The sequence below is a fragment of the Cygnus atratus genome, chromosome 2, assembly GCF_013377495.2.
Source record: "Cygnus atratus isolate AKBS03 ecotype Queensland, Australia chromosome 2, CAtr_DNAZoo_HiC_assembly, whole genome shotgun sequence".
Lineage (NCBI taxonomy): Eukaryota > Metazoa > Chordata > Aves > Anseriformes > Anatidae > Cygnus > Cygnus atratus.
In genome coordinates this window covers 7,189,632-7,212,534 of record NC_066363.1, presented here as the reverse complement: position 1 = coordinate 7,212,534, position 22,903 = coordinate 7,189,632, and the positions used below count along the sequence as shown (strand labels likewise).

The 22,903-nt window shown below is 43.7% G+C and overlaps 2 protein-coding genes across 4 annotated transcripts in view; one reads left to right on the top strand and one right to left on the bottom strand.

Annotated features, from left to right (window-relative positions):
* Window positions 1-10,138, top strand: part of KMT2C (lysine methyltransferase 2C) — a 199,600-nt gene extending 189,462 nt beyond the window's left edge. For 2 of the 3 annotated variants that reach the window (XM_035554351.2, XM_035554349.2), the window contains 9 exons: window positions 227-331; window positions 2,497-3,616; window positions 4,608-4,744; window positions 4,910-5,052; window positions 5,318-5,486; window positions 6,475-6,591; window positions 7,295-7,368; window positions 7,780-7,888; window positions 8,141-10,132. In XM_035554351.2, the coding sequence (XP_035410244.1) occupies window positions 227-331; window positions 2,497-3,616; window positions 4,608-4,744; window positions 4,910-5,052; window positions 5,318-5,486; window positions 6,475-6,591; window positions 7,295-7,368; window positions 7,780-7,888; window positions 8,141-8,233 (2,067 nt within the window). In that variant the 3' untranslated portion in view covers window positions 8,234-10,132. Of the gene's footprint in view, window positions 1-226; window positions 332-2,496; window positions 3,617-4,607; window positions 4,745-4,909; window positions 5,053-5,317; window positions 5,487-6,474; window positions 6,592-7,294; window positions 7,369-7,779; window positions 7,889-8,140 lie in introns of all 3 variants that reach the window. The other variant, XM_035554345.2, reaches the window with a different exon arrangement.
* A 2,290-nt stretch (window positions 10,139-12,428) lies between these two features.
* The window catches only part of GALNT11 (polypeptide N-acetylgalactosaminyltransferase 11), a 45,572-nt gene continuing 35,097 nt past the window's right edge, over window positions 12,429-22,903 (bottom strand). Inside the window, exons 10-12 of the mRNA XM_035554356.2 lie at window positions 21,104-21,208; window positions 13,474-13,611; window positions 12,429-13,213 (exon numbers count right to left, since the gene is read on the bottom strand). Of these exons, the coding sequence (XP_035410249.1) occupies window positions 13,082-13,213; window positions 13,474-13,611; window positions 21,104-21,208 (375 nt within the window). The 3' untranslated portion in view covers window positions 12,429-13,081. The remainder of the gene's footprint in view (window positions 13,214-13,473; window positions 13,612-21,103; window positions 21,209-22,903) is intronic.

Genomic DNA, 22,903 nt, shown 5'->3' with positions numbered 1-22,903 from the left:
AGTAAATTTCTGTGAAGAAATGCTGAAGAACAGGGTTGTAGGTGGTGTTATCTGTCAAATAATCAAGTATTTTTATATCACAGTAGCACTTGCTACTTCCCAAATGTTCTACAAATAAAGAGGTAGACAGTTTCTAGCCAGATTGGAAGACTCGTTTCATTGCACTTAGTATGTGAAGAGTGGTATTAAAATGCACTTCTGATAATCTTCCATGTTTGATCCCCAGGATTCCCAAGAAGGGCCTGATAAAATGAAGGACGTTGTATTCTGTAGCAACAACTGCTTTGTTCTTTATTCAGCAGCTGTGCAGGCAAAAAACTCCGAGAACAAAGTAAGTATCAAATGCTGGTAAATGCTAGCGAGCAGAGATTACTGCAGCTATTTTTTGAAAAACAGAAATGGGGCGGGGGGATCAGACACTGAAATTCTGAACCATCAGTGTGAAATAACATTCATATTTGCAGAGCCTTCTGTCTAACAGAGTTGCAGGTCAGAACACTAGCCATCTTGTGCTGTCCTCACAGGCTTTGAAGATGCAATCTCAGAAAAGTAGTCTATGGGTTAAAGTTGTCTGGGCATTATTAGAAACCACACATACCTCTTTAAGAGTTATTTTCTGTGTTTTGATTTGGCTTATGTACAGTAAAAGTGTTACACATATGCAAACAACTGAATGGCAAATTTGCAAAAACATCTGTATTTTCTTAATGCAACTGAAAAAATAATCTTCTTCAGTTACTTTACTTGGGTGAAGTTGCCATTTTAAAGCATTAATTACCAACACAATAGTAAAGAAAAAATAATAAAGAAATTAATAATAATAATAATAAATTATATATTTATATATATTTATATTTATTATATTATATATTATTATGTAGTATATTATATATTATTTATTATTATTAAAATTTAATAATTAAATTTTAAAAATCGAATTAAAATTTAATAATTAAATAATAATTATTTATTATTATATGTTATATATTATATTATGTTATTGTATATTATATTTATATATATTATATATTATAATAAATAAATAATAAAAAATAATAAATCATTAATAATCAATAATAAAGAAAAAAATAAAGAGTCTGCTGACTGACAGTGACAAGGAAAATTAGCTTGTAATTATTGGAAAACTAGTTTCTTAAAAACTTGTTTAACTTAAATTGAACTTAGGCCATGGATTTTTCCCAGGTGGGGGATAGGATGAATGTCCAGAATAGGACGCTTAAGTTCTCTACCTACCAACGCTATTAGGGATATACAGCAACTTGGAGACACTCAGCACTTTTGCACAGGGCCTTGTTTCTTGCTATGCCTGGGTGCTTTCAGCTTCGAATGAATATAATGGGTTAAATCTGTAAGGTTGAAGGTGGTGCCACTGTGAGGTTAGTAGGCCTTTGAGTACATTCTCAAATTATGCTTAATAATAACTTACTGAAATCTTACAAGAACACTTACATTTATCCATTTAATCATTTAAATGAAATAGTCTTCACTCAGGACTAAATAATCGTGATGTTTATTTTCTCATAGATAAAAACGTTCAAGTACTTTTAACTAGCTTGGTTTCTACTTTTGGGTAGTGCAAACCCACATTTTTTCCTAACCCAGTGGACGGAATGGGCAACGTGCTTCAAGCATTACCTAATTAGTGACTTCTCACATAGTCATATGCTTACTGTAGAATATGCCACCCTCCTTCAGATGCATCTAAATTATTTTTTCAAAAGAAACAACAAAATACTGGATAAGGAGATAAAAATGTTTACGTCCACGTGCTTGGACAAGTGTGTTGCCACATACATAATTAAGTTAATTACATGTCACATTCAGACTCTTAATCCTTTCATTTATTCTTTCAAGATTAATCACACAAACCACATCAGGCACTTTTAATTTAAACTTCCCTTGTTCTTGTTCTCCTTTTTTTTAATAAATCTCTGTAGGTTTAATTCTTGTTTACTGTAACTGAATAGTTAAGACCTCAAGGTATATGACTAATGCAGAGCTGTACAGGAATTTCCTTGTCACTTGTTTCCAGGAAAAATATGTGGCATTAATTCCCAGACTTCCCCTTCTAGCAAGTAACAAGTTTCTTGTTCTTTGAATTAATTCTGTGACCCATATTTTCGGTTATTTTGTGTCATAACAGAACTCTGAAAATACCTAAAATGTAAATCCCTCAATTACCTCTAGAGCATTTGAGTAGTGTTTCATTCAAAAGCTGTACGCAGGATTATTTGCTTTTCCTGGGAAGTTTTAAAGGATGCTGTGTTCTGGGTTAACTGGGGGAGCTTCAGTGCTCTGTATCCCAGCACAAGCTGGGATAAAACAGGTGAAGGTAATTTCCATCTTTCTCTGTCGCTGCATCACGATTTTAGGCATTCAGAGTAGCCTCTTCAGTTCAGTTCTGACCTGAAAGTTTTCAAGACACGCGTAATGGTTTGGGATTTTCTTCTTAAGAGTTTTCTGTTGTTTTACCAGGAGTCGGTTCCATCTTTGCCGCACTCACCGATGAAGGAGAGGCCACCCAAAGCATTCCATCAGTACAGCAACAACATCTCCACCTTGGATGTCCATTGTCTGCCTCAGTTGCAGGAAAAAGCGTCTCCACCATCGTCACCCCCAATCATGTTCCCCCCTGCATTCGAAGCAGCCAAGGTAGAGGCGAAACCGGACGAGCTTAAGGTAACGGTGAAACTAAAACCTAGGTTAAAAGCAATACACAGTAGTCTTGATGACTGTCGGCCTCCAAGTAAGAAATGGAAAGGAATGAAGTGGAAGAAATGGAGCATTCAGATTGTGATTCCTAAAGGATCATTCAAACCTCCTTGTGAAGAAGAAATAGATGAATTTCTCAAAAAGTTGGGCACAACCCTTAAACCAGATCCTGTGCTTAAAGACTACAGAAAATGTTGCTTCTGTCACGAGGAAGGTGATGGATTAACTGATGGACCAGCAAGGCTTCTGAACCTGGATTTAGACCTTTGGGTCCATTTGAACTGTGCTCTTTGGTCTACAGAAGTCTACGAGACACAAGCTGGTGCCTTAATAAACGTGGAACTAGCACTGCGGAGAGGCTTGCAGATGAAATGCATGTTCTGTCACAAAATGGGTGCCACCAGCGGTTGTCACAGGTTAAGGTGCACCAATATTTATCACTTTACCTGTGCCATTAAAGCACAATGCATGTTTTTTAAAGACAAGACCATGCTTTGCCCCATGCACAAACCAAAGGGAACTCATGAGCAAGAACTCAGTTACTTTGCAGTCTTCAGGAGGGTCTACGTGCAGCGCGACGAGGTGCGGCAGATCGCTAGCATCGTGCAGCGAGGAGAACGCGACCACACTTTCCGTGTGGGAAGCCTGATTTTCCACGCCGTTGGTCAGCTGCTGCCGCAGCAGATGCAGGCATTTCACTCCTCGAAAGCGCTCTTCCCCGTGGGCTATGAGGCCAGCAGGTTGTACTGGAGCATGAGATACGCTAACAGGCGCTGTCGCTATCTCTGTTCGATCGAGGAGAAGGACGGGCTTCCATTGTTTGTCATCAAGGTTGTGGAGCAAGGCCACGAAGATCTGGTTCTCATGGACACAACACCAAAAGGTAAGTTTTGTCAACAAAGGTGATGACTTTTGTGGGTCTGCTGTTTGTTACTAATGGTACTTATCACGTGTGATAAATGTTTCAAACCAATTTTGCAGACACTGCTCTAATTCAGACATTGCAATGTTAGAGGGAGCTTCTGGGATCCATTTTTAATTTAACACTCTAAAGACTGAGGACACCTCTGAAGAAGCCATATAGGCTGCAAATAAAAGACGATTTGTTACGGGTTCAGCTGAGGTTAAAATTCAATAGTAAGAACGTTAGTACAAGTTTTCTTTCCTGAAAAATGACTTTGTTTAGATATGATATTGCTACACACTTGTCTTCAAATCAGTCATGCTGAGTTTTATATGCAGTAAAAGGACAGCGAGGTTCCCAAGTTGTTCTTAGGACTGGAAGCACTGACTCTGCTGCGTGAGGAACAGCACGTTAGAGGATAAACATATGGCAGGTCTTGGGAACCTGCAACGCTTTGGGTTTTAACCACTTTGTGCTGTGGGTGCTGATACGCCTGGCCCTGCTCTATGCAGGTAAACCTCAGCAGAATGTTCCCCGTGCAGCTGAGTGCTGACTGTAATCCATTTATGGAAAAAGGACACATGGGTAACTTTTTAGCAACCTCGTGCAGGGTTTCTAAGGAGAATCTCTTCTGTAACTTCAGAAAGCCCCCTGGTTCCCTGGAGAGAAATGTTTATTGCTGTCAGAGAACCGAAGGTTTCCATGCTACGAATACTAAACGCTCCCTTCCTGAGAAGCGAGGAAGGGTACCGCAGAAGTATTATGCTGCTTTGGAATTCGTTCAAGACAAAATAGTGTCTCATCAGATCATTCCCCATTTCCCTTTTGAAACGCTGGCCTTGACAGCAACAAAACACCTTTGCAGAATGAGTTTCTGGTTCCTGCTATCTTCAGGCGTTAGTTTTAAAACCAGTACAGTGGACTTTTAATTTTTTTGATCCATGTAATTCTTTCCCATATGGTTGTGTAGGTGTGTGGGATAAAATCTTGGAGCCTGTTGCTTCTGTTAGAAAAGAGTCTGAAATGCTCCAGCTGTTTCCTGGCTACTTGAAGGGTGAAGACCTCTTTGGTTTGACAGTCTCTGCGGTGGCAAGGATTGCCGAATCGGTGAGTCTTCACCATCACAGCTCTTGCTGGATCACCCAGAATTGTTGGCTGTCTCATACACACATGAGAAAGGGAGCAGGAGGAAGTGTGGATAATGAAACATCTCATTATGTGCTGTGAACTGATAATTACTTGGCTTTTCTTTTTGTGTCTGTTCTTTTGCAGCTTCCAGGGGTTGAGGCCTGTGAGAATTACACTTTCCGCTATGGCCGAAACCCCTTAATGGAACTTCCTCTTGCTATCAACCCCACGGGCTGTGCCCGTGCCGAGCCTAAAATGAGTACCCATGTCAAGAGGTTTGTGTTAAGGTATTTTGTTTTAATTTCACATAGTACAGCCCAGGGTTTATAGGCTGCTTAGGGTTATTTGTGCTTTCGTCTGCTGCTTACAAACCCTGTCGTCTTTGGCTGTGTATGTGCATGCCCAAATCAACGGGATTGCTGTGTCGTCTATGCTAGCTGGCTTTAAGTGTGTGTGCGTCTAAAAGAATTTTTTAATTGGCTTTGTGGCTGTTTTCGGAGAAATCTTCAGTTTGTTTTGTATTTTTTCCTGTTATATGCCCAATTCCTACAGGCCTCACACCTTGAATAGCACCAGCACATCGAAGTCATTTCAGAGCACAGTTACAGGAGAACTGAATGCGCCTTACAGTAAGCAGTTCGTCCATTCCAAGTCCTCTCAGTACCGAAAAATGAAAACTGAATGGAAGTCCAATGTGTATCTGGCTCGCTCTCGCATTCAGGTCAGTTCTCATCGGAGGAAATTCTTACACCAATTTGTATTTAGACTTTGTATTTTTATATACATATATTTTACATACATATTTTTCATTTATTTTAATATAAATAATTTTAATATAAATAATTTATATTTTAATCTAATTGGATATATTTATATAAATAATTATTATATAATTATTTTTATATTTGTTTTATATTAAAAATGTAACAAAACAATTGCAATATTCCTTCAAGTCTGTACCAAAATTTGGCGATTTGTACGTGGCAAATCACTTCATAAGACTCTCAAGCACTATTTCTTAATAATTATTGTAAATACCTTAAAAAATAATTTGTTACTGTCATCTAGAAAAATGCATTACTTCCTTTCAAGGTGGTTTTGTCCATATTTCTCGAAAAGATAGTAAAAATGAATACATGAATATGCAGTAGAAGCATGACATACCCAGACCAAGCTGAGTAAAGTGGTATGAAACAGCACAGAGAGTTCAACACTTGACTGCATTCATAAATGGGTTTCTTACGATTTCCATGTAATTGTTTGTGGTTTTGCTCCACAGACTATTGTGCAAAAAGTTCATTATATCTGTGTGTGAACATGGTTGTTGTTTGTTTTAGGTTGGACTTAACTGTGCTATTGTGTTCCTCTTATGTTTCTCCGTTCTTGTGAGGCACCTACTTTATTTTTCAGTGAATTTGTAATCTCCACACAATCAGTCATAAGGTATAAGAGGTATAAGAGAAGCCTGCTTTCTCACCTAGACAGGAGCCAAGTATGTTCTATTGCATCTTAAATTTTTTCTGTAAACCTGAGTTTTTCATCCGGACTGTTACAACATGAGTTGCTTTTCTTTGCTATTTTATTCTTTCTGGTTAGTTTTAAATTTCTTTCACGTGATTTTCTGCAGGAATGGTTTTGGGGCATGGTGAGGAATGCAGTGTAAATGTAAATTTATTATGAAATTCTAAATCACTATGTGTTTTTTGTAGGGCCTGGGCTTGTATGCTGCTAGAGACATTGAAAAGCACACTATGGTCATTGAATATATTGGAACTATTATCCGCAATGAAGTAGCAAACAGGAAAGAGAAGCTTTATGAATCTCAGGTACGGGCTGGTGTTTGTTCACTGTTTCTTTCCCCTTCCCCATTCCATCATTCATATCGCAAGACAAATGCTCGCTGTTTGTTGGATGAATTTGTGGATCATGAAGAGATGTGAGACGTGGCTGCAGCAGGTAACAGGAGTCAGGTCCCCTCAGTTCTGTGTGCTGCTGTGCTCTAAATGCAGTAGGCTAGAAGTACAGCCACAGGAGGCTACAGTTTTCTTATCAAAGGACCCCAGAGTACTTAAATGTTTAATAAACCTCGCAGCACCCTAGCCAGGCAGGTAATGCATATTCTCATTCCTGGAGGAAAAAGAAAAAGCTTTTAGAGAGATGTCAGGACCTCAATTTTTAATGAGAACTTTAAATTTAAAGCAATTTCCTTTGCGTAACGTAGCAGTATTCTAACAGTTGATACACATTGGCGAAGCACTTGAAGAAACCCGAGCTATTAGTACACTGTTGGGAGGGAAATACTAATTTGACAGATGTGTGTTGATGACCCATCCAATCCCTCAAAAATCAGTGAGGTTAATGGTAGCATGCAACTGTCAGATGAGGTGTGTGCATCACCACTCTGTCCCCAGTGAGCCAGTGGGTGTCTGACCATGTTTATGGAGCACTTGGAGATAACCCACGTTGCTGCTTTCTTTTAATCATCGACAATTATTTAAAATCTACTTTTTTCTCAATTCCTCTTTCCAGAATCGCGGGGTGTACATGTTCCGCATTGACAATGACCACGTCATCGATGCTACCTTGACAGGAGGTCCTGCAAGGTGGGTGGCTCTGGAGAGATCCCTGGCCTCGTTCTGGAGAGCTGTCCCTGTCCCCTTCCTTGGGGGCCGCTTGCTGAGGGACTCAAGTTTGTGCTTTTCTCAATGGCCTCTACTCTGCAGGCTGGCACGTTCAGTCTTTAGACCGTCCCACTGAAATAATGTCGTCTTTTTCATTAGCTTTACTCATCTTTGATTGTATTTCATGGCAGCTGTGAAGAAAGTGGATTTTTTTTAACATTTTATTTTTTTTTTTGGCATTTTCTAGGTAAAGAAACAAGTACAGAGTAATATAATTTTATCTGGAAAGTCAATGCACCCCTGAAGCTAAGGTCATTCTAAGGTTTGGTTTAGATTTGTCTCAAATGATGCATTTTCTTAAAAGGTTACCTTTTTCAAACTCTGTTTTTGTAGGTATATCAACCATTCGTGTGCACCTAACTGCGTGGCTGAGGTGGTAACTTTTGAGAGAGGACACAAAATCATCATTAGCTCCAGCAGGAGAATTCAGAAAGGGGAGGAGGTAGGGCTGTCTCCTTTGTTTTTACATCACTGTTGCCACTTATGTCCATTTCTAGATATCTACCCAATTCCTACAGCCAGTAGCACCAATTGTTTATGCTGTGGTGGGGAAGACTGACATTTCCCTTCCCCTTTTCCATGTTAAATCTTGCCAGTTCCTACAGGTGCAATGTTTGATGCATTTAAACTGTAGGTACAAGGGAAGATGTAGTAAATCCATTTTTTGTAACCTCTCTCCTGCATCTTTTTCCAGCTTTGCTATGACTATAAGTTTGATTTTGAAGATGACCAGCACAAGATTCCATGTCACTGTGGAGCTGTAAACTGCCGAAAATGGATGAACTAGAATGCATTCCTTGCTGTCTTTTGAGGGTTGCTTGTCCCTAGGAAGAAGTGATTCACATTTTGATTTTGTCGACATAAAATTGTTGCCTTTTTGAAGGGAAGAAAAAATCACTTCTGGAAGTACACATTTCTACTCAAGTATTTAAAAAAGAAAAAAAAAAGAAGAAAAAAAAAAAGGAAAAACAAGCACCAGAAGCAAGCCGGCAAAATCTGAAGCTAACTTTCCAGACACGTGGAGGTTAAACTGAATTAACAGAATGGTCCAGCACTTTTGTTTTTGAGCTCACTAAGGAGAAACTGTTGAACTTGGGCAAAGAACTGATGGCTGACCTGCGGAAGTGCAGGTGGGCATATATGAATGTAAGACTGAAATCACCAGCGAAAGGGAGAAGTCCAAAGTGCTGGCCACAGCCTTATTTGATAAAGGGGCAGGCCCTCTAATTAAAGAAAAATTTTAAATAAAAGTAGACACCACTGAACAAGGAATGTACTGAAACGACTTCCTTAGGGATAGAGCTAAGGGAAAAATAACTTGCACTAAAATACATTTAAATACTTGATTCCATGAGTCAGTTTATTGTAGTTTTTGATTTCTGTAAAATAAGAGAACCTTTTTGTATTTATTATTGAATAAGTGAATGAAGCTATTTTTAAAAAGAAAGTTAGAAGAAAGCCAAGCTGCTGCTGTTACCTGCAGAACTAACAAACTCTGTTACTTTGTACAAAAGTGTAAATATTTTGAGAAAAAAAAATACAGTATAAAAATAGTTATTGACCAAATGCTACCAGACTCTGCAGCAGTTCGGGTGCTTATTATAAAATGTCAATAGGGATGTTACAATATGATCTCATGTATTAACAGACATGTGATTACAATTACGGAATAACCAAAATCTCAATTTAAAGAGAGAGGGTTTTTTATGTTTCAAGCAGTCTCAACTGTGGTCTATTAGAATTTTTTTAAGTAAACCTTAAGCCTGGTACAGGGCGTGTATATTACCAATAAGACTTTTGTAGATGTTTGGGTAATTTAGATTAATTTTATTTGTATTATATTGTTGCATCCCTATTTCTTAAGTCAGGTTTTTTGTGCTTAAAATTTGTGATAACTGTGAATAACTGCTAAAACCACCCAAAATAGAGGCTGAACATCGTTTTTTCTTCAGCAAAAGTAGTCAAGATTAGGTGACTGTTCAGCCTACATTAAATCATGTAAACAGCATAGAATCATGTAGTTGGAGCTTAAGTCTGATATGATAGCCTTCTTAAAAGGAAAACAAGGAAAAAAATTAGATGTAATGTGCTTGCAGCTGCAGGACGCTGGCAATAGGGTTTTGGAAAATGTAATTTAAAGATGTGTTTGTATGGATTGTTTTTGTTTACATTTCTTTAAAAAAAATAAACACTGTTTTGTGTTTGCTTGTAGAAATTTAATCAGCATTTTGAACCAGGTTAGCTTTTTATTTTGTACTTAAAATTCTGGTACTGACACTTCACAGACTAAATATAAAAAAAAAAATGAAGTTTTTTTTTTGTGTGCACAATTAAAGTGGACTGTAAACTGTTGGTATATTCAGTAATACAGTTCTGAACTTGTAATGTATATGGCATGATGTATTTTTATCTTACAGAATAAATCAATTGTATATATTTTTCTCTTGATAAATAGCTGTATGAAATTGTTTCTTGAATATTTTTCTTCTCTTGTACAATATTCCAACATCCTACCAGTATTTGTCCTACAGTTTTTTCTGTTCTGTATAATAGTATCTAATGTTGGCAAAAAAACAAAAACAACACAAAAAAAAAAGAATTTTTTGAAGTATACAGAGTGTTATGGGTTTTGGAATTTGTGGAAACAGATTTAGAAGATCAGCATTTACAAATAAAAATATTTTACATCTATAAATTATTACCCTCCTGTTTTCATTCGGGGTGTCTGCCTTCTAGTTTTTTCTGGATCTCGGTGTCTGTTTCCAGCAGCGAGAAGCAGCGGCAAATGCGGTGGGTGCGTGGTGTTCCCCTGCTCTCCCACGCTCCCTGCACCTTCGGTTTTACTCTGCGATGCCACGTCCCTGGAGGCAGTGGAAGCGATGCCATTCCCTTGTGTTCGGCTTCTCCTCCTTCGTCCTCTGAGCTGGAGCTGGTCGCAAGCAGCCCGAGTGGTGTCCTGCTCGTCCTGCCCAGCCGAATCCCTGTCAGCTGTTGGCGGTCACTCAGCTATAGGAAGAAAACTAAATTCCACCCGGTCACAGGCAACGCATGCAGCGACCACGTAACTGAGTGGGGCCGGGTGGTCGTAGAAAGGCTCATCACCAAAATCTGACCAAGGCAGGCCGGTGACTGACCAAGAGCTGGCTTTGGCCAGCAGCAACCTTTCACTGCAGAGACACTGCACCCCAAAGCGCTGCTGGGGCGCCTTGTTCCTGAAACCACCCCTTTGCCTCGGGCCGTGCAGCAGTGCAGTGGGCGACAGGAGCCCTTCGTCGGCAGCTTCAGCCCCTTCCTGCCCCCCCCCCCTCCCCGCCCGCCCTGCCCAGCTCTGGCCATGGCTCCAGGCCCTTGCGCTCAACACAACAAGTGTGGGGATGGGTCATGTCACCTGCACGCAGCATCTGGCTTTGCACGTGGTAGAAGAGCAGCCACAAGCCACTTGGAGGAAGGAGGGTTACCTGGCCTTCAAAGGGAAAGGCTAAAAATGTTTTATGTAGCTAATAAGCGTGGGGTTAAAAATAAGTCGTACTTCTAGCAAGAGGGAGGCAGAAGATTGATATTAAGCTGCAAACCAGCTGCAGCTCAGCGGCTGATCAAGGTACAGACTCATCTGTTACTGCAGGCCTGAAGACCACGTGCGCTGAGCTGGTTCTGAGAGCAGCCCCCACCTTGCCTCACAGAGCAGCAAAAGGTCAAAAAGTCACTGTGGCACTAGACCCGGACCGTAAATAAATAAAACATCTGTTGTGCCTGACTGAGGTTTGACTTTGGTTCTTTTTTTTTTTTTTTTTTAAAACAGCACAGAAAAAGGACAGAGCCAGGCTAGTGCACAGCCAATCTGACAGCAAAAAAAAAAGGACACAGGCTGCAGGAAAAGCTGCCCTGCAGCTGGGAGCCGCTGTAGCAGCACGGACATCGCCCAGGTCCCCATGGAAACAGGCATCTGTGCAACGAGAGGCCTCGCTCTGTCCTGCACAAACCCACCTGGAGCTGTCGGTGCTTGGGTGCGGCCCTCGCTCCCAGGGCTCAGCTGGAGGCCACCTGCACCAGGAGCCGCCTCGAGACTCGAGGCTCTGCTGCGAGGGCCCCAGCGACCTGGTGAGAGGCACAGTCCAGGCCTGAAATGCATCCACTGTGGGGCTGGGGTTGTTTTCAGGGGCATTTCTGGGTAGGAAGGAGCTGGCTGGCATCTGACTTACATTACAGTGATTTATCTGCAGGAAAATCCACTTGAGCCGATTGTTGAGGTTTATTACTAAAGGCTGGGTACCTGGTTCCTCCCTGCGCTGGGACTCAGCTTCTGCTCCTGCTGAACGAGGCAAAAAGCTGCACAGCAGCACGGGACTGCTCTCACCTGCTCGTTGTCTCTCTCTTGCACGTCTTCTCCCCTCGTGGCTGCCCGCTGAAGGACCCAATGCAATTTGTCCCAGGTGACTCCATCCTCTCCGCAGGAAGGCTTGGTCTGTAATTACTCCAACATTGTCATTACTTGCCTCCCGCTGCCCAAATGTCAGTAACAGGATGCCAGAGCATGTGTGTGCCTGGAAAACGTTTCTGCTGCCCGAGTTAAAGGGCGAGGCTTTGTCAGCGCTGCTGACATTTGAACTGTGTGCTTCCCGGGGAAGGCAGGCGGCTCTGGCACGATGGATAAGGCCACATGCTAAGGAAAAAAAATGCGGTGTGTAAGAAGAGCTTTTCTGCAGCAGCTTCCGCACACGTTGAAGAAGTATCTGGGGCTGAAGCAGGACGGCAAGGAAAGGTAACTAGTGAAATAAAGGAACTTGGGGAAGGAAACAGAGGAGTGGAGAGGAAGAAAAAAAAATAAATTACCTGTCAAACCCTTCAAAGGAGAGCAAGAAAGAACCATCTGGGAGAAAAAGGGAGTGAAAACAAGGGAAGACCCCAATTGTGTGAATGTTGGTTTGCATCAGCCTCCTACCTGGTGCCTTCCGGTCTGATGGCTACAAAGAGTACAGCCATGCTGATTAATAAAAAAATGATACTTTATTTTAAATGCAGCTACTGTCATGGGTCATCAAAATAGACTTTGTAATAGTTACTTCTTTTTTTTAAATATGAGGTGACGAATGACAGCTAAGAATTTAAACTACATGAAATGTCCTAAAACTGTAAATTAAAAGAACTAAATTTAAATACCGCAAATGACAATTTTCAGAAGATAAAAGGGAATAAAAATATTTTCCAGGTAAAGTAAAATAATTTGGCCAGTAAAACCATACTAAAAAAAATGTAAATTAATGAGATACTGCGCATGAAATACTCAAAAATGACTCTTTTCTGTCATTCACAAGGCTAAAATCTCACGATTTAAATTACACCACTCTAATAATTTCTCTTACTTAAAAACAGTTCAATAATCCAGGACAGTCCAAGGGACCGCATCGGGTCTGTAGCAGGGCTGCCGCTGTTCCTGCTGCGCCTGACACGGGTCCGGTGACCGCCCGGCCCTCCTCGTGCCCGCAGCGCAGCTCCTCGCAGCGGGATGTTTCTGCAGGGTCCTTGCGATGGCTGTGGTGGGGGTAGCAGCAAAGGGCTCCTCGCAAAGCCCTCCAGAGTGACCTCAGGTGGCTGAAGGGGATCCTGGTCTTGGCTCGACGCTCCGGGGCTGGCTGGCTCAGCTCTCAAAATGCCACTGCTGAGGCAGGGACCCGTCGCAGATGGCCATGGTCACGTACCCTTTGTGGCTAAGCGGGTCTACCACCTTCATGCACTGCCCCACGGAGACCTGGTAGAGGCGGTTGTTCTTCTGGAGAAGAGAGGAAGACAGACGGGATTCATTTCCTAAAATTCTGTCCTATGTCACTGTCACACTGAAGCTGAAACTGATGCTTACGGGGGCTGATGCTGCCTCAACTATGCGCCAGGCCTAGTGTGGTGCATCTGGCTTGGTAATCTCAGGTATAGTCATAATTAAACCCGACCCTGATGTCCTGTTAGCGGTACCGTCACTTGTCAAGGCATTAATTCCAAGCAACATGCTATAAATATGCCAGCCACGCTGCTTACCCCAAATGTCCACTGCTGGGAGCCACCAGAGCCGTGGCATTTCATGAGACGAGGCGGATCGGACGAGCGCGTTTCCGACACATCCAAGCAAAGGAGATTATTCAAAACCAGCTCGTGGTCTTCGTTGTAAACCCAGACCTGAGAGGAGAAGGAGAAAGACTTTTATCACAGAGTTTATCGCAGAGTTTTCAGGTGTCAGAGATCCGCGTGCACTGCTTGCTGCCTTTCTTCCAGCAACCGAAGTGCAGCTGCGGTGCTGCGGCGCCTTCCCAGCCTCCCACAGCATCGCCCCACACCCAGGCACCTACAGGACTCTGCCTTGTCCCCAGGCAGACTGCTTTTCCTAGCCGTGCCCTGCCAAAGCTGAGACCTGGCCTCCCGCTTCACATCCACTTTGTTTTAGCTGAATCAGCACGGAAACGCCTCAGGAACCTACACAACACCCCAGCAGCTCTGCTGGTGGCGAGAACTGAATTCAGCCCCTCTCCAAGGCTGAGCTGGATAAAGCAAGAATTCACGGATTCGTGTTCCCAGGATCATGCTTGGGTTCCTGAATTTACATGACTGCTTCAGGAGGCTTTCCGTTGTCATGCTGAAAACCACTGCACCTCTAACAGCCAGCAAGGACACGCTGCAGCCATCAGCGTGCCCTCTCCCACGTGTTAAGGTGGCACAAGCAGGTATTCGTACTGCTGGGGTAAAACACCGCCAGGCACCTTTGGTTGCTGCAGGCTGGGCTGCCTGCACCCTGCTGCAGGGCAAGGCTTGCTGGACATGGCTTAGGGCTGGAGGAGGCAGGACCCTCTGTCTGGTCACGCTGCAGGAGCTGCCGGTCCCCGTTCCTCTCTCAGATCAGTTTGGCAGAGGCCCTGGACTGCCCATAACCAACAGGAGACGCTCATCTCTGTGCCAGAAAGCAAAGGCATGGATGAACTTTGATGGGTCTGCACCTCGAAGCAGCCTAGGTGGGACAGGGGTATGGGAAAACTGGAACTCTGCAGTGAGGGGACGATAGTGAGACCACCTGGCTGAATACCCAACAGCTCCTACTGTTCTGATCCCGCTGGGAGGCCCCTGCCTCGCACAGCAGCTGGGCAGCATCCTCCAGTCCCGCTGGGTGCTCAGCAGGCGGCAGCACGGCCGGCCAGGTCTCTGTGTGCACAAGGAGCATCGCTGCTCACCACCATCAGCTCCCCTTCCCCCGACTTCTGTCACTGCCGGTGAGGGAATGGAGCCCCCCGTTACTGCTCCAGAAACACGGACCCACAGGACTAAGCTCTGGTGCTGTAGCACGCGCGCCCTCCTTGCCATTTCTGTGTCCCCACGAAGTCTGCACAAGTTTCACGCTGTATATAAAGCATCTAACTCCAGGCAGCAAAAAATCAAGCGAACAGAAGTAATCCTGATCCCTGCTTGTTGGGTGGTTTGATGGGATCACGCACCCCCTGCTGGGTGGAGCTGTGGTTCAGGACGCTGCCTCGGCTGGACAGCACGATGAAGAAGCACGCAGCTCGTTCATCAACCTGCTGCCTACTGTAACAGAGTGAACGGCTCCCTTGGAGAAATGCAGCTGTTACATTAGCATTTGTCCCAGCCTCAGGAGCTCTGTGCTCTCTAACATACTTTTTTGCTCTAAACCCTGTCCTGAGAAGGAAAGCACATCAAGATTAAAGAGGAGGAGAAAAGGGAGACGGAGCAGGACTCACCAGAATATTATCCCTGCTGAAAGAAGAACCAAGCCCCAGCAGCAGGTGAAGGTGGGGAGAACGGAGACGAGACTGCAGTGACACCGCGTTAATCAGAGGCTGAGTAACGGCAAAGAACTCACAACAGCAGTGAAATCCTGTGCCATTCAGAGTAATTATGCATTTGGGGTAGAAAACTAATGAAAGAGAAATACAAGTCCCAAATCTGGGACACCTTACGGTTCTAAATTCAGACTGGGGTATCGCTGGGACCTTGCAGACTGTTAGACTCAAACACAGGGAAAGCAAAGCCACGCTGTGGGGGTTTTATTATGTAACTGAAGCCTTTGCATACTCCAAAATTTATTAAGTACGTTGCTGCTGACAGGGGCAGGACGATGTTTAGCTCTCGATGTTACAGGCTGGCAGGAACAACAGCACCGATCACACAGAAGTCCAAGGAATAGGTTGGAAAATCTTTCTACAAAGAAAACAATCTGCCCTGCTTTGGTTTTTGTCCGTGATTTGCCTGGCTTCAGGCTCAAGCCCAGCAGCAGAAGGTTGGCCAGTAAGGAACCAGCCCAGGCTTTAGACCTCCGTTCTACGTGATGGCTTGTCTTGTCCTTCCTACTTATTTCCTACCATCAGCTGGGCATTTTTTATTTTTTTATTTTTTTTAAAATAGCAGACATGATACAGGGTATTTTCATTGGGCATCCACTTCCTACCACCTGGAAGCACATCAGGGGCAGATTTCCCTTGGTGGACGTGGAAGTGTGCCCGGATCCTGCTGCCGAGGAGAGAAGCGCCGTGAACTGCTGTCCCCAGCGCCACCGAGCGCTGCACCCGCCTGAGAGCTCTCACCCTTTTCACTGGAGTCAAAGAGAAAGACTGGGATGCAACCGGACTATGAGGGCTTGCTTCTATTTTCAAGCACAAGCAAAGATGCAGGTGTTATGCAGAAACCTCTCTCTCCACACCACCAGTGATAAAGTTTGGGGGTAAATACAATTTAGGAGGAGGAGGAGGAGGGGCCCCTTCCCAGCATTTGCTTTTTCCCTGCCTCTCAACCCAGGCTCCAGGGCAAGATGAGACCCAGGACGCCCCCTGGACAACTCTAAGGCATGGCGTGGCCCCAGGGCACCAAGGGCATTCCCTCTGGCACCGGGTTCAGCTACAGAGGCAGGAACCAAGGCTTCTGCAGCACAGCTTCACCCACAGCTCACCAAAACCGTTCACTGGTAACCCGCACTGCTGCAGGTTGGGGCTTGCTGAAGAGGGGGTGCTGCAGCTTTGTGCTCTCTCATGTTAGTAACACTTGGACTTAGTACCGGGGGGTTCAGGCTGCCTCCCTTGGTGCAGGAGGCACTCTCTTCCTTCATAAACCCCTACACAGCACAGGGGGAGTTTTGTTTTTTTTAATATCACTCATGATGAAGAGATACAGGGCCACGTTACTGATCTTTTTTTTTCCTTCAGTAAAAGATGACACTCTTCACTCTGTGATTAATGTAAATAGGTAACAGCCAGCTGAACTACTAGAGGAAATTCAAGTGAGGAGAGGCCCCAAATGGTGTCTTAACCTAGGAGGATGACTTATATTACTATCCCTTTTAAGAAATTGAGTTAGCTATTTCAGACTTAAGGTCCCGTGTCAATACAGACAACTGCATCAAAACCCATGACCCCGAGCTAGGGCAAATAAACAAACCAAGGAAGCTGCAGTAGGCAGCAGAGGGAAGCTCCCTGTCCCTAAGGAACAAATATTTCAAGGCTGTATGGAAGCGCCAGCCTGCCCTTTGGCTTTCAGAGCACAGCAAAAGGCAGGGCTGGCCAACTGGCCTAGCTTCACGCGCATACCCTCTTATTTTGTCTGCAAAGTGCATTAGTGCCGGAGGCACGCACTGAGGAGCTGCACTCCACGCAAGGCAGCAGCTACAGCAGGAACAGCCCTTGGCAGGGAAGTCACTGCTGCGAGCCGTGCTGGCAGGAGCAGCGCTCCAGTACTCGAGCAGTTACGAGCTGTTGCTTAGGTTGGCACCGCTGCATCATTTAGTCAGAGTTTTTAAGAGACAAAAATTCAGCTTAATAGCACAAAGAAGCCACCTCAGCAGGAGGAAGAGCTGTGCCTACTGATTTCCATCACTACAGCTGTGTTCATCCACTTCAGCTCTCTTCTTATGTATAACAACGATATAGCACCAACTTGTGAAAGTCACCAGCAGAGCTTGGTGGTCTGTCCAGGAAACCCACTGTCCTCCTGAAGGTTTTCCTGAAGGTTTTTGTTTGTTTGTTTTAAAAAAACAAACAAAAAAAACTGATGTATGCTTCCTGCTCCATTTTTCAGTGTTGCTGACGTTGTGTGGCAGTTTGTCAGAGGGACTGCAGAGCTGTGTTCTTCCATCTGCTGAAAAAGCAGCAGGCAGACTCAGCTTGCACTCCTTCACGCTCACTCTAGACACGCGTTGGAGCAGAAAAACAAACTTACACCCGTGATGCAGAGAATGAGGGAGAAAGATCTTACAGATAGACTTGGAATTTAGTGAGCGCTTCCTTCTGCAGACTGCTCAAGAATCAGAGACTGAAGTGTGCATGCTGACATTTGTGAGGTTCTACAAAAGTAGAAGAGCAGCTTTTCTGAATTTTTCTGCCCAAACCTGTTCTCTATCGGAGCCCCGTTACAGAGGCACACGCTCACAGACCTGGCCACTTCCCAGCCTGACTGGCGACAGTCACATTTTTAAAGCTTTTTATGTTGCTAAGTTAGAGAAAGCTGGAATTATTGAAGTGGAGCAAATGCACAGAGGAGAATAACCTCTTTCTAAGCAAGAGTAGAAAAAAATACACATAGACTGGGAGGAGATTTTCTAGAAAAGGAACTTGGCTTTAAGCATTTGGGCCAGGAAAAGGCAAGCAAGCATCAGATGCATGACAAACCCATGCCAGATCACAGACACTCCTGCTAGTTAGTCTCGTGTTGGCCATTATGCCTCCTTCCAAAACCTTCATTCTTCGATGCTCCTCTTCCAAGTTTATCAGTAACTACTTCTACTTCTTTTCCTTTGGAACAGGCTCTAGTACGAAGCACTTCAGCATCCTTGACATCTACTCACCATCTGATTAACCTTAGACATGATGGTTTTGAGTAGAATCCACACTTGCTTTTTTAAGACTCCTTCAGTCTTTCATAATGAAATGCAGATGTCTGATCTTTCCAAGTCCTTAAATATTTTCTAGTGTCCTTCGACACCCGAGTTCTTACGGTGAGCACTACTCATGCGTTCTCAGTTCCGCTTACAGAAAGAGGTCGGACACACTGCTGACTTCAAGTAGGAGAGTTTAAGAAGAGTTTACTTTGCAGTCTTGGCACTTCCTCCACACAACCACACCTCAACTACAAATTTTCATTCCACATTAGTCTTCAGCTTGCAAAATCCACATTCAGTATTTCTGCTTCTTGATTTCTGTTACTTCAGGCTTCTTTGCACTGACCTTTGTTCTGCTAAATCCTCTCACCTCTCCCACCTGTGCTATTTCCAACTACAAAATTATAGACTACCATCTTCCAGTCAAAGGAGTGTGACCAATGAGTCTCAAGAAGGCCCAATTTTGTTTCCCAGCCCTTTGCACGCTCTCCCAGGTAGCGTTCACCTTGCTCCTTCATCTTACTGAGCAGTACCGTGTATTTTTCCAAGTATTCACAGAGCAAAAGTAGCCTGGAAAGAGATAAATGGTGACAACTTATTCCTTGGGGAAAAAAATAACTGGCCTCAAAGGAAACCGTCACCAAGTGGCATCACATTATTTCCGCAGAAAGCACAGCTAACCTGCGGTACTCACTGCCACGGGATGCCAAGAGCTTACAGGAGATCAAAATGCAATTAAATGCTCATTAAAAAATAATAAAAAGAAAATCAAAGGCTATTGTCCAGTTATTCTTAAGTTTCTGTAAGTGAGCACCCTGGGGACAGGACAGCTGGGTACCTGCCTTTCACCAGGCCCAACACAGGCTTTTGTATTAAGGCTAAAGGCATAGAACAGGTGGTTCTAGAGCAAAAAGTATAGTTGTTGGCCTTTTCTGCTAACATTGCTAAAAATGGCAATTAAAAACTTCCAATACTGAAGTTTCTTGCTATCTTTTATAAGCAGGAGTTGTTAAGTGGTCTTTTTCTTTACATTGTTCTTATGTACCTAGAGCAAGAATGGTCAAGAAGATGTGAAAGACAGCAGGCTGATGTACTCTTGGGATTTATTAGGAGAGTAAAACAAGTATAATGGCAGAATACCATAGCGTTGGTTAACATACTTGGTTGAAGATCAAAATATTTCTTAAAGACAGCACAGCCAGTTTTCTGTGAGAGCTAATTGCTCTGCTTACCACTAGTAAACTAGGTTCATGAGGAAAGCCAGTGATGAACAATCTGAGCATTAATTTGTCTTTCTCTAAACCAAAAGGCTAACTGAAGTTTTGTCTCCAGGAGAAAAATCAGAAAAAGGCTTTGATAAGGGGGAAAAACAACAGGTTTCCTCCTCCAACCATGTGGCAGTTCACTATTAGAAACAGCACATGGAAGAGAAGGGAAACTAACTGTGGGGACCCATCTGTTCTTACTGTGGACATCATCCACAGGAAAGTCATTTCTGCTTTCTCCTCCACAGGCTGCAAGGCTCCGAAGGCAGCTTAGCACCTTTGGCACCGTGAATGTACAACCACTGGCGCCAGTTGGTTACAGTTACGCAGTCAGTAGAGGCCATACCTTGACCCAAATCTTGATTCCCATTCCACCTCCAATTCATCCAGGTTTCAAACAGGGGCCTGCAACTCGGTCACAGCGATGCTTCATCTGTACTCTAGAGGCTGAGTGCAGGAACGTACTGCTTGGTCCAGTCCTGTGCAAGATGTCCCTGAGACCATGTGTCTACAGCAGACTACACTCACCCCAACACTGGCTAACAACCCTCGCACCAGCTTCCTCTGCCACGTTCATCTGGTGAGATCACAGGCAGGAGAAGGTCCCGACAGTTGACAGACTACACAACCTTTGCTGGATTGCTATACATCATCCTGCTTCTACTCTTGCAGTTTCCATATCCTGAACACTACTGCCCATTTCATCAAGTACCCGGTTAGTCTAGCACAATCCTCCTTTGATAAAGCTATGCTGCATTGCATCTCTTGCTCCATTTACCTTGTGTCTTTGACTACTTTTCTCTTTAGATGAGATCTAGTTTTCAGACCTGGATGCCACGGGCTTCTAAATCATAAGACTCTCAAGATAGTTCTTAGCTAGATTTAAGTCTTTAAGGCATTAGGTGAGGATCTCTCTACCCTGGAGATTTCTTTTTTTCTGGAGTCCTGAATTTCTGTTGCCTGAACGAACAGAAGTAAAATAGCAGAGGCTTCATGCAGTGATATAAAAACTCTTATTAGATTTTCACATCCCGTCCCAGTTAATGTCCAGATCAGCAATTCACCTGCAGCCAAAGAATTTTCTAAATTCCTTACAATTCCTTCTATTTGGTAATAGCAACAAAATGTTCATTCACCCTAAACTACAGCCACGCCAGCAGCAGACCACTGGTAACACAGCGCACAAAGAACAGCAGGTCAGGAAAAGGCTGCCTTGAGTCCAGCACAAGGAACTGGCTGAAAGCTTCTAACAATTCTGAACTGTCAGTCAACAGATTACAAACCCGTCAGGAGCCTCTTGAGGACGGTCTTCAGCCACACACAGAGATTCAGCCCATAAAGACAGAAGATTATGATACCCAGCACTCAGTAGGCAGTGTTAAGTTCCACAGCCTCCTCTGCCAGCACTGCAGTGTGAACAATGCTCTGGGATCAGCCTGCTGGCTGATGAGATGTTACACCGCGGCATTTTGCCAGCAGGAAGACGCATTAGAAATTTGTAAGATAGCTCTTCAAATAATCAGGAATGTCATACCTGGTTTTGATCGTTGTAGTCGCATTCCCGAACCACTACCAGGCCTCCTTTCTGACTTGGGTGGCCCTGGGCAACCAGGCATTTGTTGGTTTGAAGGTGATACAACTACAAAAGGAAAACAGTTTGATGGGCAGAGTGAACAACAAACATCACACACCAAACAGAACATATGGTAATACTTTGCAAGCACACAATGTGCTCACAGACACACACACACACAACGTAATAAGAGCCCTCCTTCCCTTTTGAAAATACCATTTTGTTTTTCAGATAATTTGAACAAAAAGCCAGCATTAAATAGTTCCATTTTGCTTTCTAATTATGTTCAAGTTTTCCCTTTATGCTACAAGTGCAATACACACAGCACGGCTCAGCACATGCAGGCCATCCTTTGTCAAGTTTCTTTCCCTTCCTCACCCTCCCCAAAAGAGAGGTCCCAGGTAATGACAGATCAGGGAAGAAGCAAAGAATTTAAGGACGTCCCAGACGCCCATTCCAGTTCAAGTGTTGGGGAACACGTTTGACAACCCTTGCAAGTGTGGGAGACGGCAGGGTGGCAGATCTGGCGTGCATATTAAAATAATTACCCCTAATCTGCAGCTGGATGGAGAGAGTGAGATATATCTATACGCTGTCCTGAACTTGGGGCCAGGCTGACTAATTAGCTGGTTGCATTTTATTACAAAGACATAGCTGCCTTGGCATTGGTATTGATTCTGCAGATTTTTATAAACCAAAAGACATTTCCAGTAATAAAGAGAACAAGCTGCTCCATCACACGACAAAAGAAATTAGAGAGCACAAACACCAAATAATACTCTTCTCTAAACACAGTTTCTGGAAATAGCTGTCCCAAGACGCATCAACAACAGCCTCCTCAAGCGCACCAAGTTTTGCCTGTTCCCTACACACATCTGAAACAAATTACACAAAACCTTCTAAGTAACATTTCCTCACACCCCAGGGACTTCGAGGAGAGATCTCATTTTCATCATTCCTCACTCAACAGTAGGCTTTCAAACCACACAGCTATGTGAGTTTTATATGACTTCTTTTTCCCCTGTTTTTATTGGCCATAATGATCAGCGTTTGATAACACTGTTAAGAACTGTCACGATTTGTGATCATTACAGTTCTTCCCAGCTGTCAAACCAGCACTTATCTCTGGCCCAATTAGTTTTTGGGAATAAGCTGGGATTTGGAGTGATTCATCCTGAACCCTGAAGAGTCTGGCAGGCAGCGGTGACATTGGCTGATCGTTCTGTTCCTTGTAGGCATCTGGAACTAGTTTATGCAGTCATCGGAGCCAAAGCTCACGCTCTCACACAATGCTGGGCATAATCCTCGAACCCCAGAGAACCAAGCTCAGGAACTGCATTTTTCTGTCTCGTCTCCCTCTTCTTAAAGGATACACTAAGTTTGTCCTCCAACTTAAACCATAAAAAATCAGTTAGGAAGATTTCCCCTTACTGTTCTTGGTGCCTCAGTAGCCTCCCCCCAGATCAGCCTTTCCTTAAACTTCTGTCTGAAGGCAAGCAGAAAGCCATTAAATTTCATGGAGAGAAAAAAAAAAAGTCTGACTAGGGGAATAACAGAATAACAACATCAGCTCATTGTATCAGTTGTATTCCGGGAAGTTAGCATGTTTGCCCTAATAAATAACTTTACAACTTGGCTGGGATACAATTATAAAAATACTACAGGAGTCGTGGCTTCCCAGGCAGCTGCCTCCAAGCAAAAATAAAAATCTGATGATGTCAATAGGTTGCCCACGAGCTCTGGTCCTCCAGCTTGAATGTG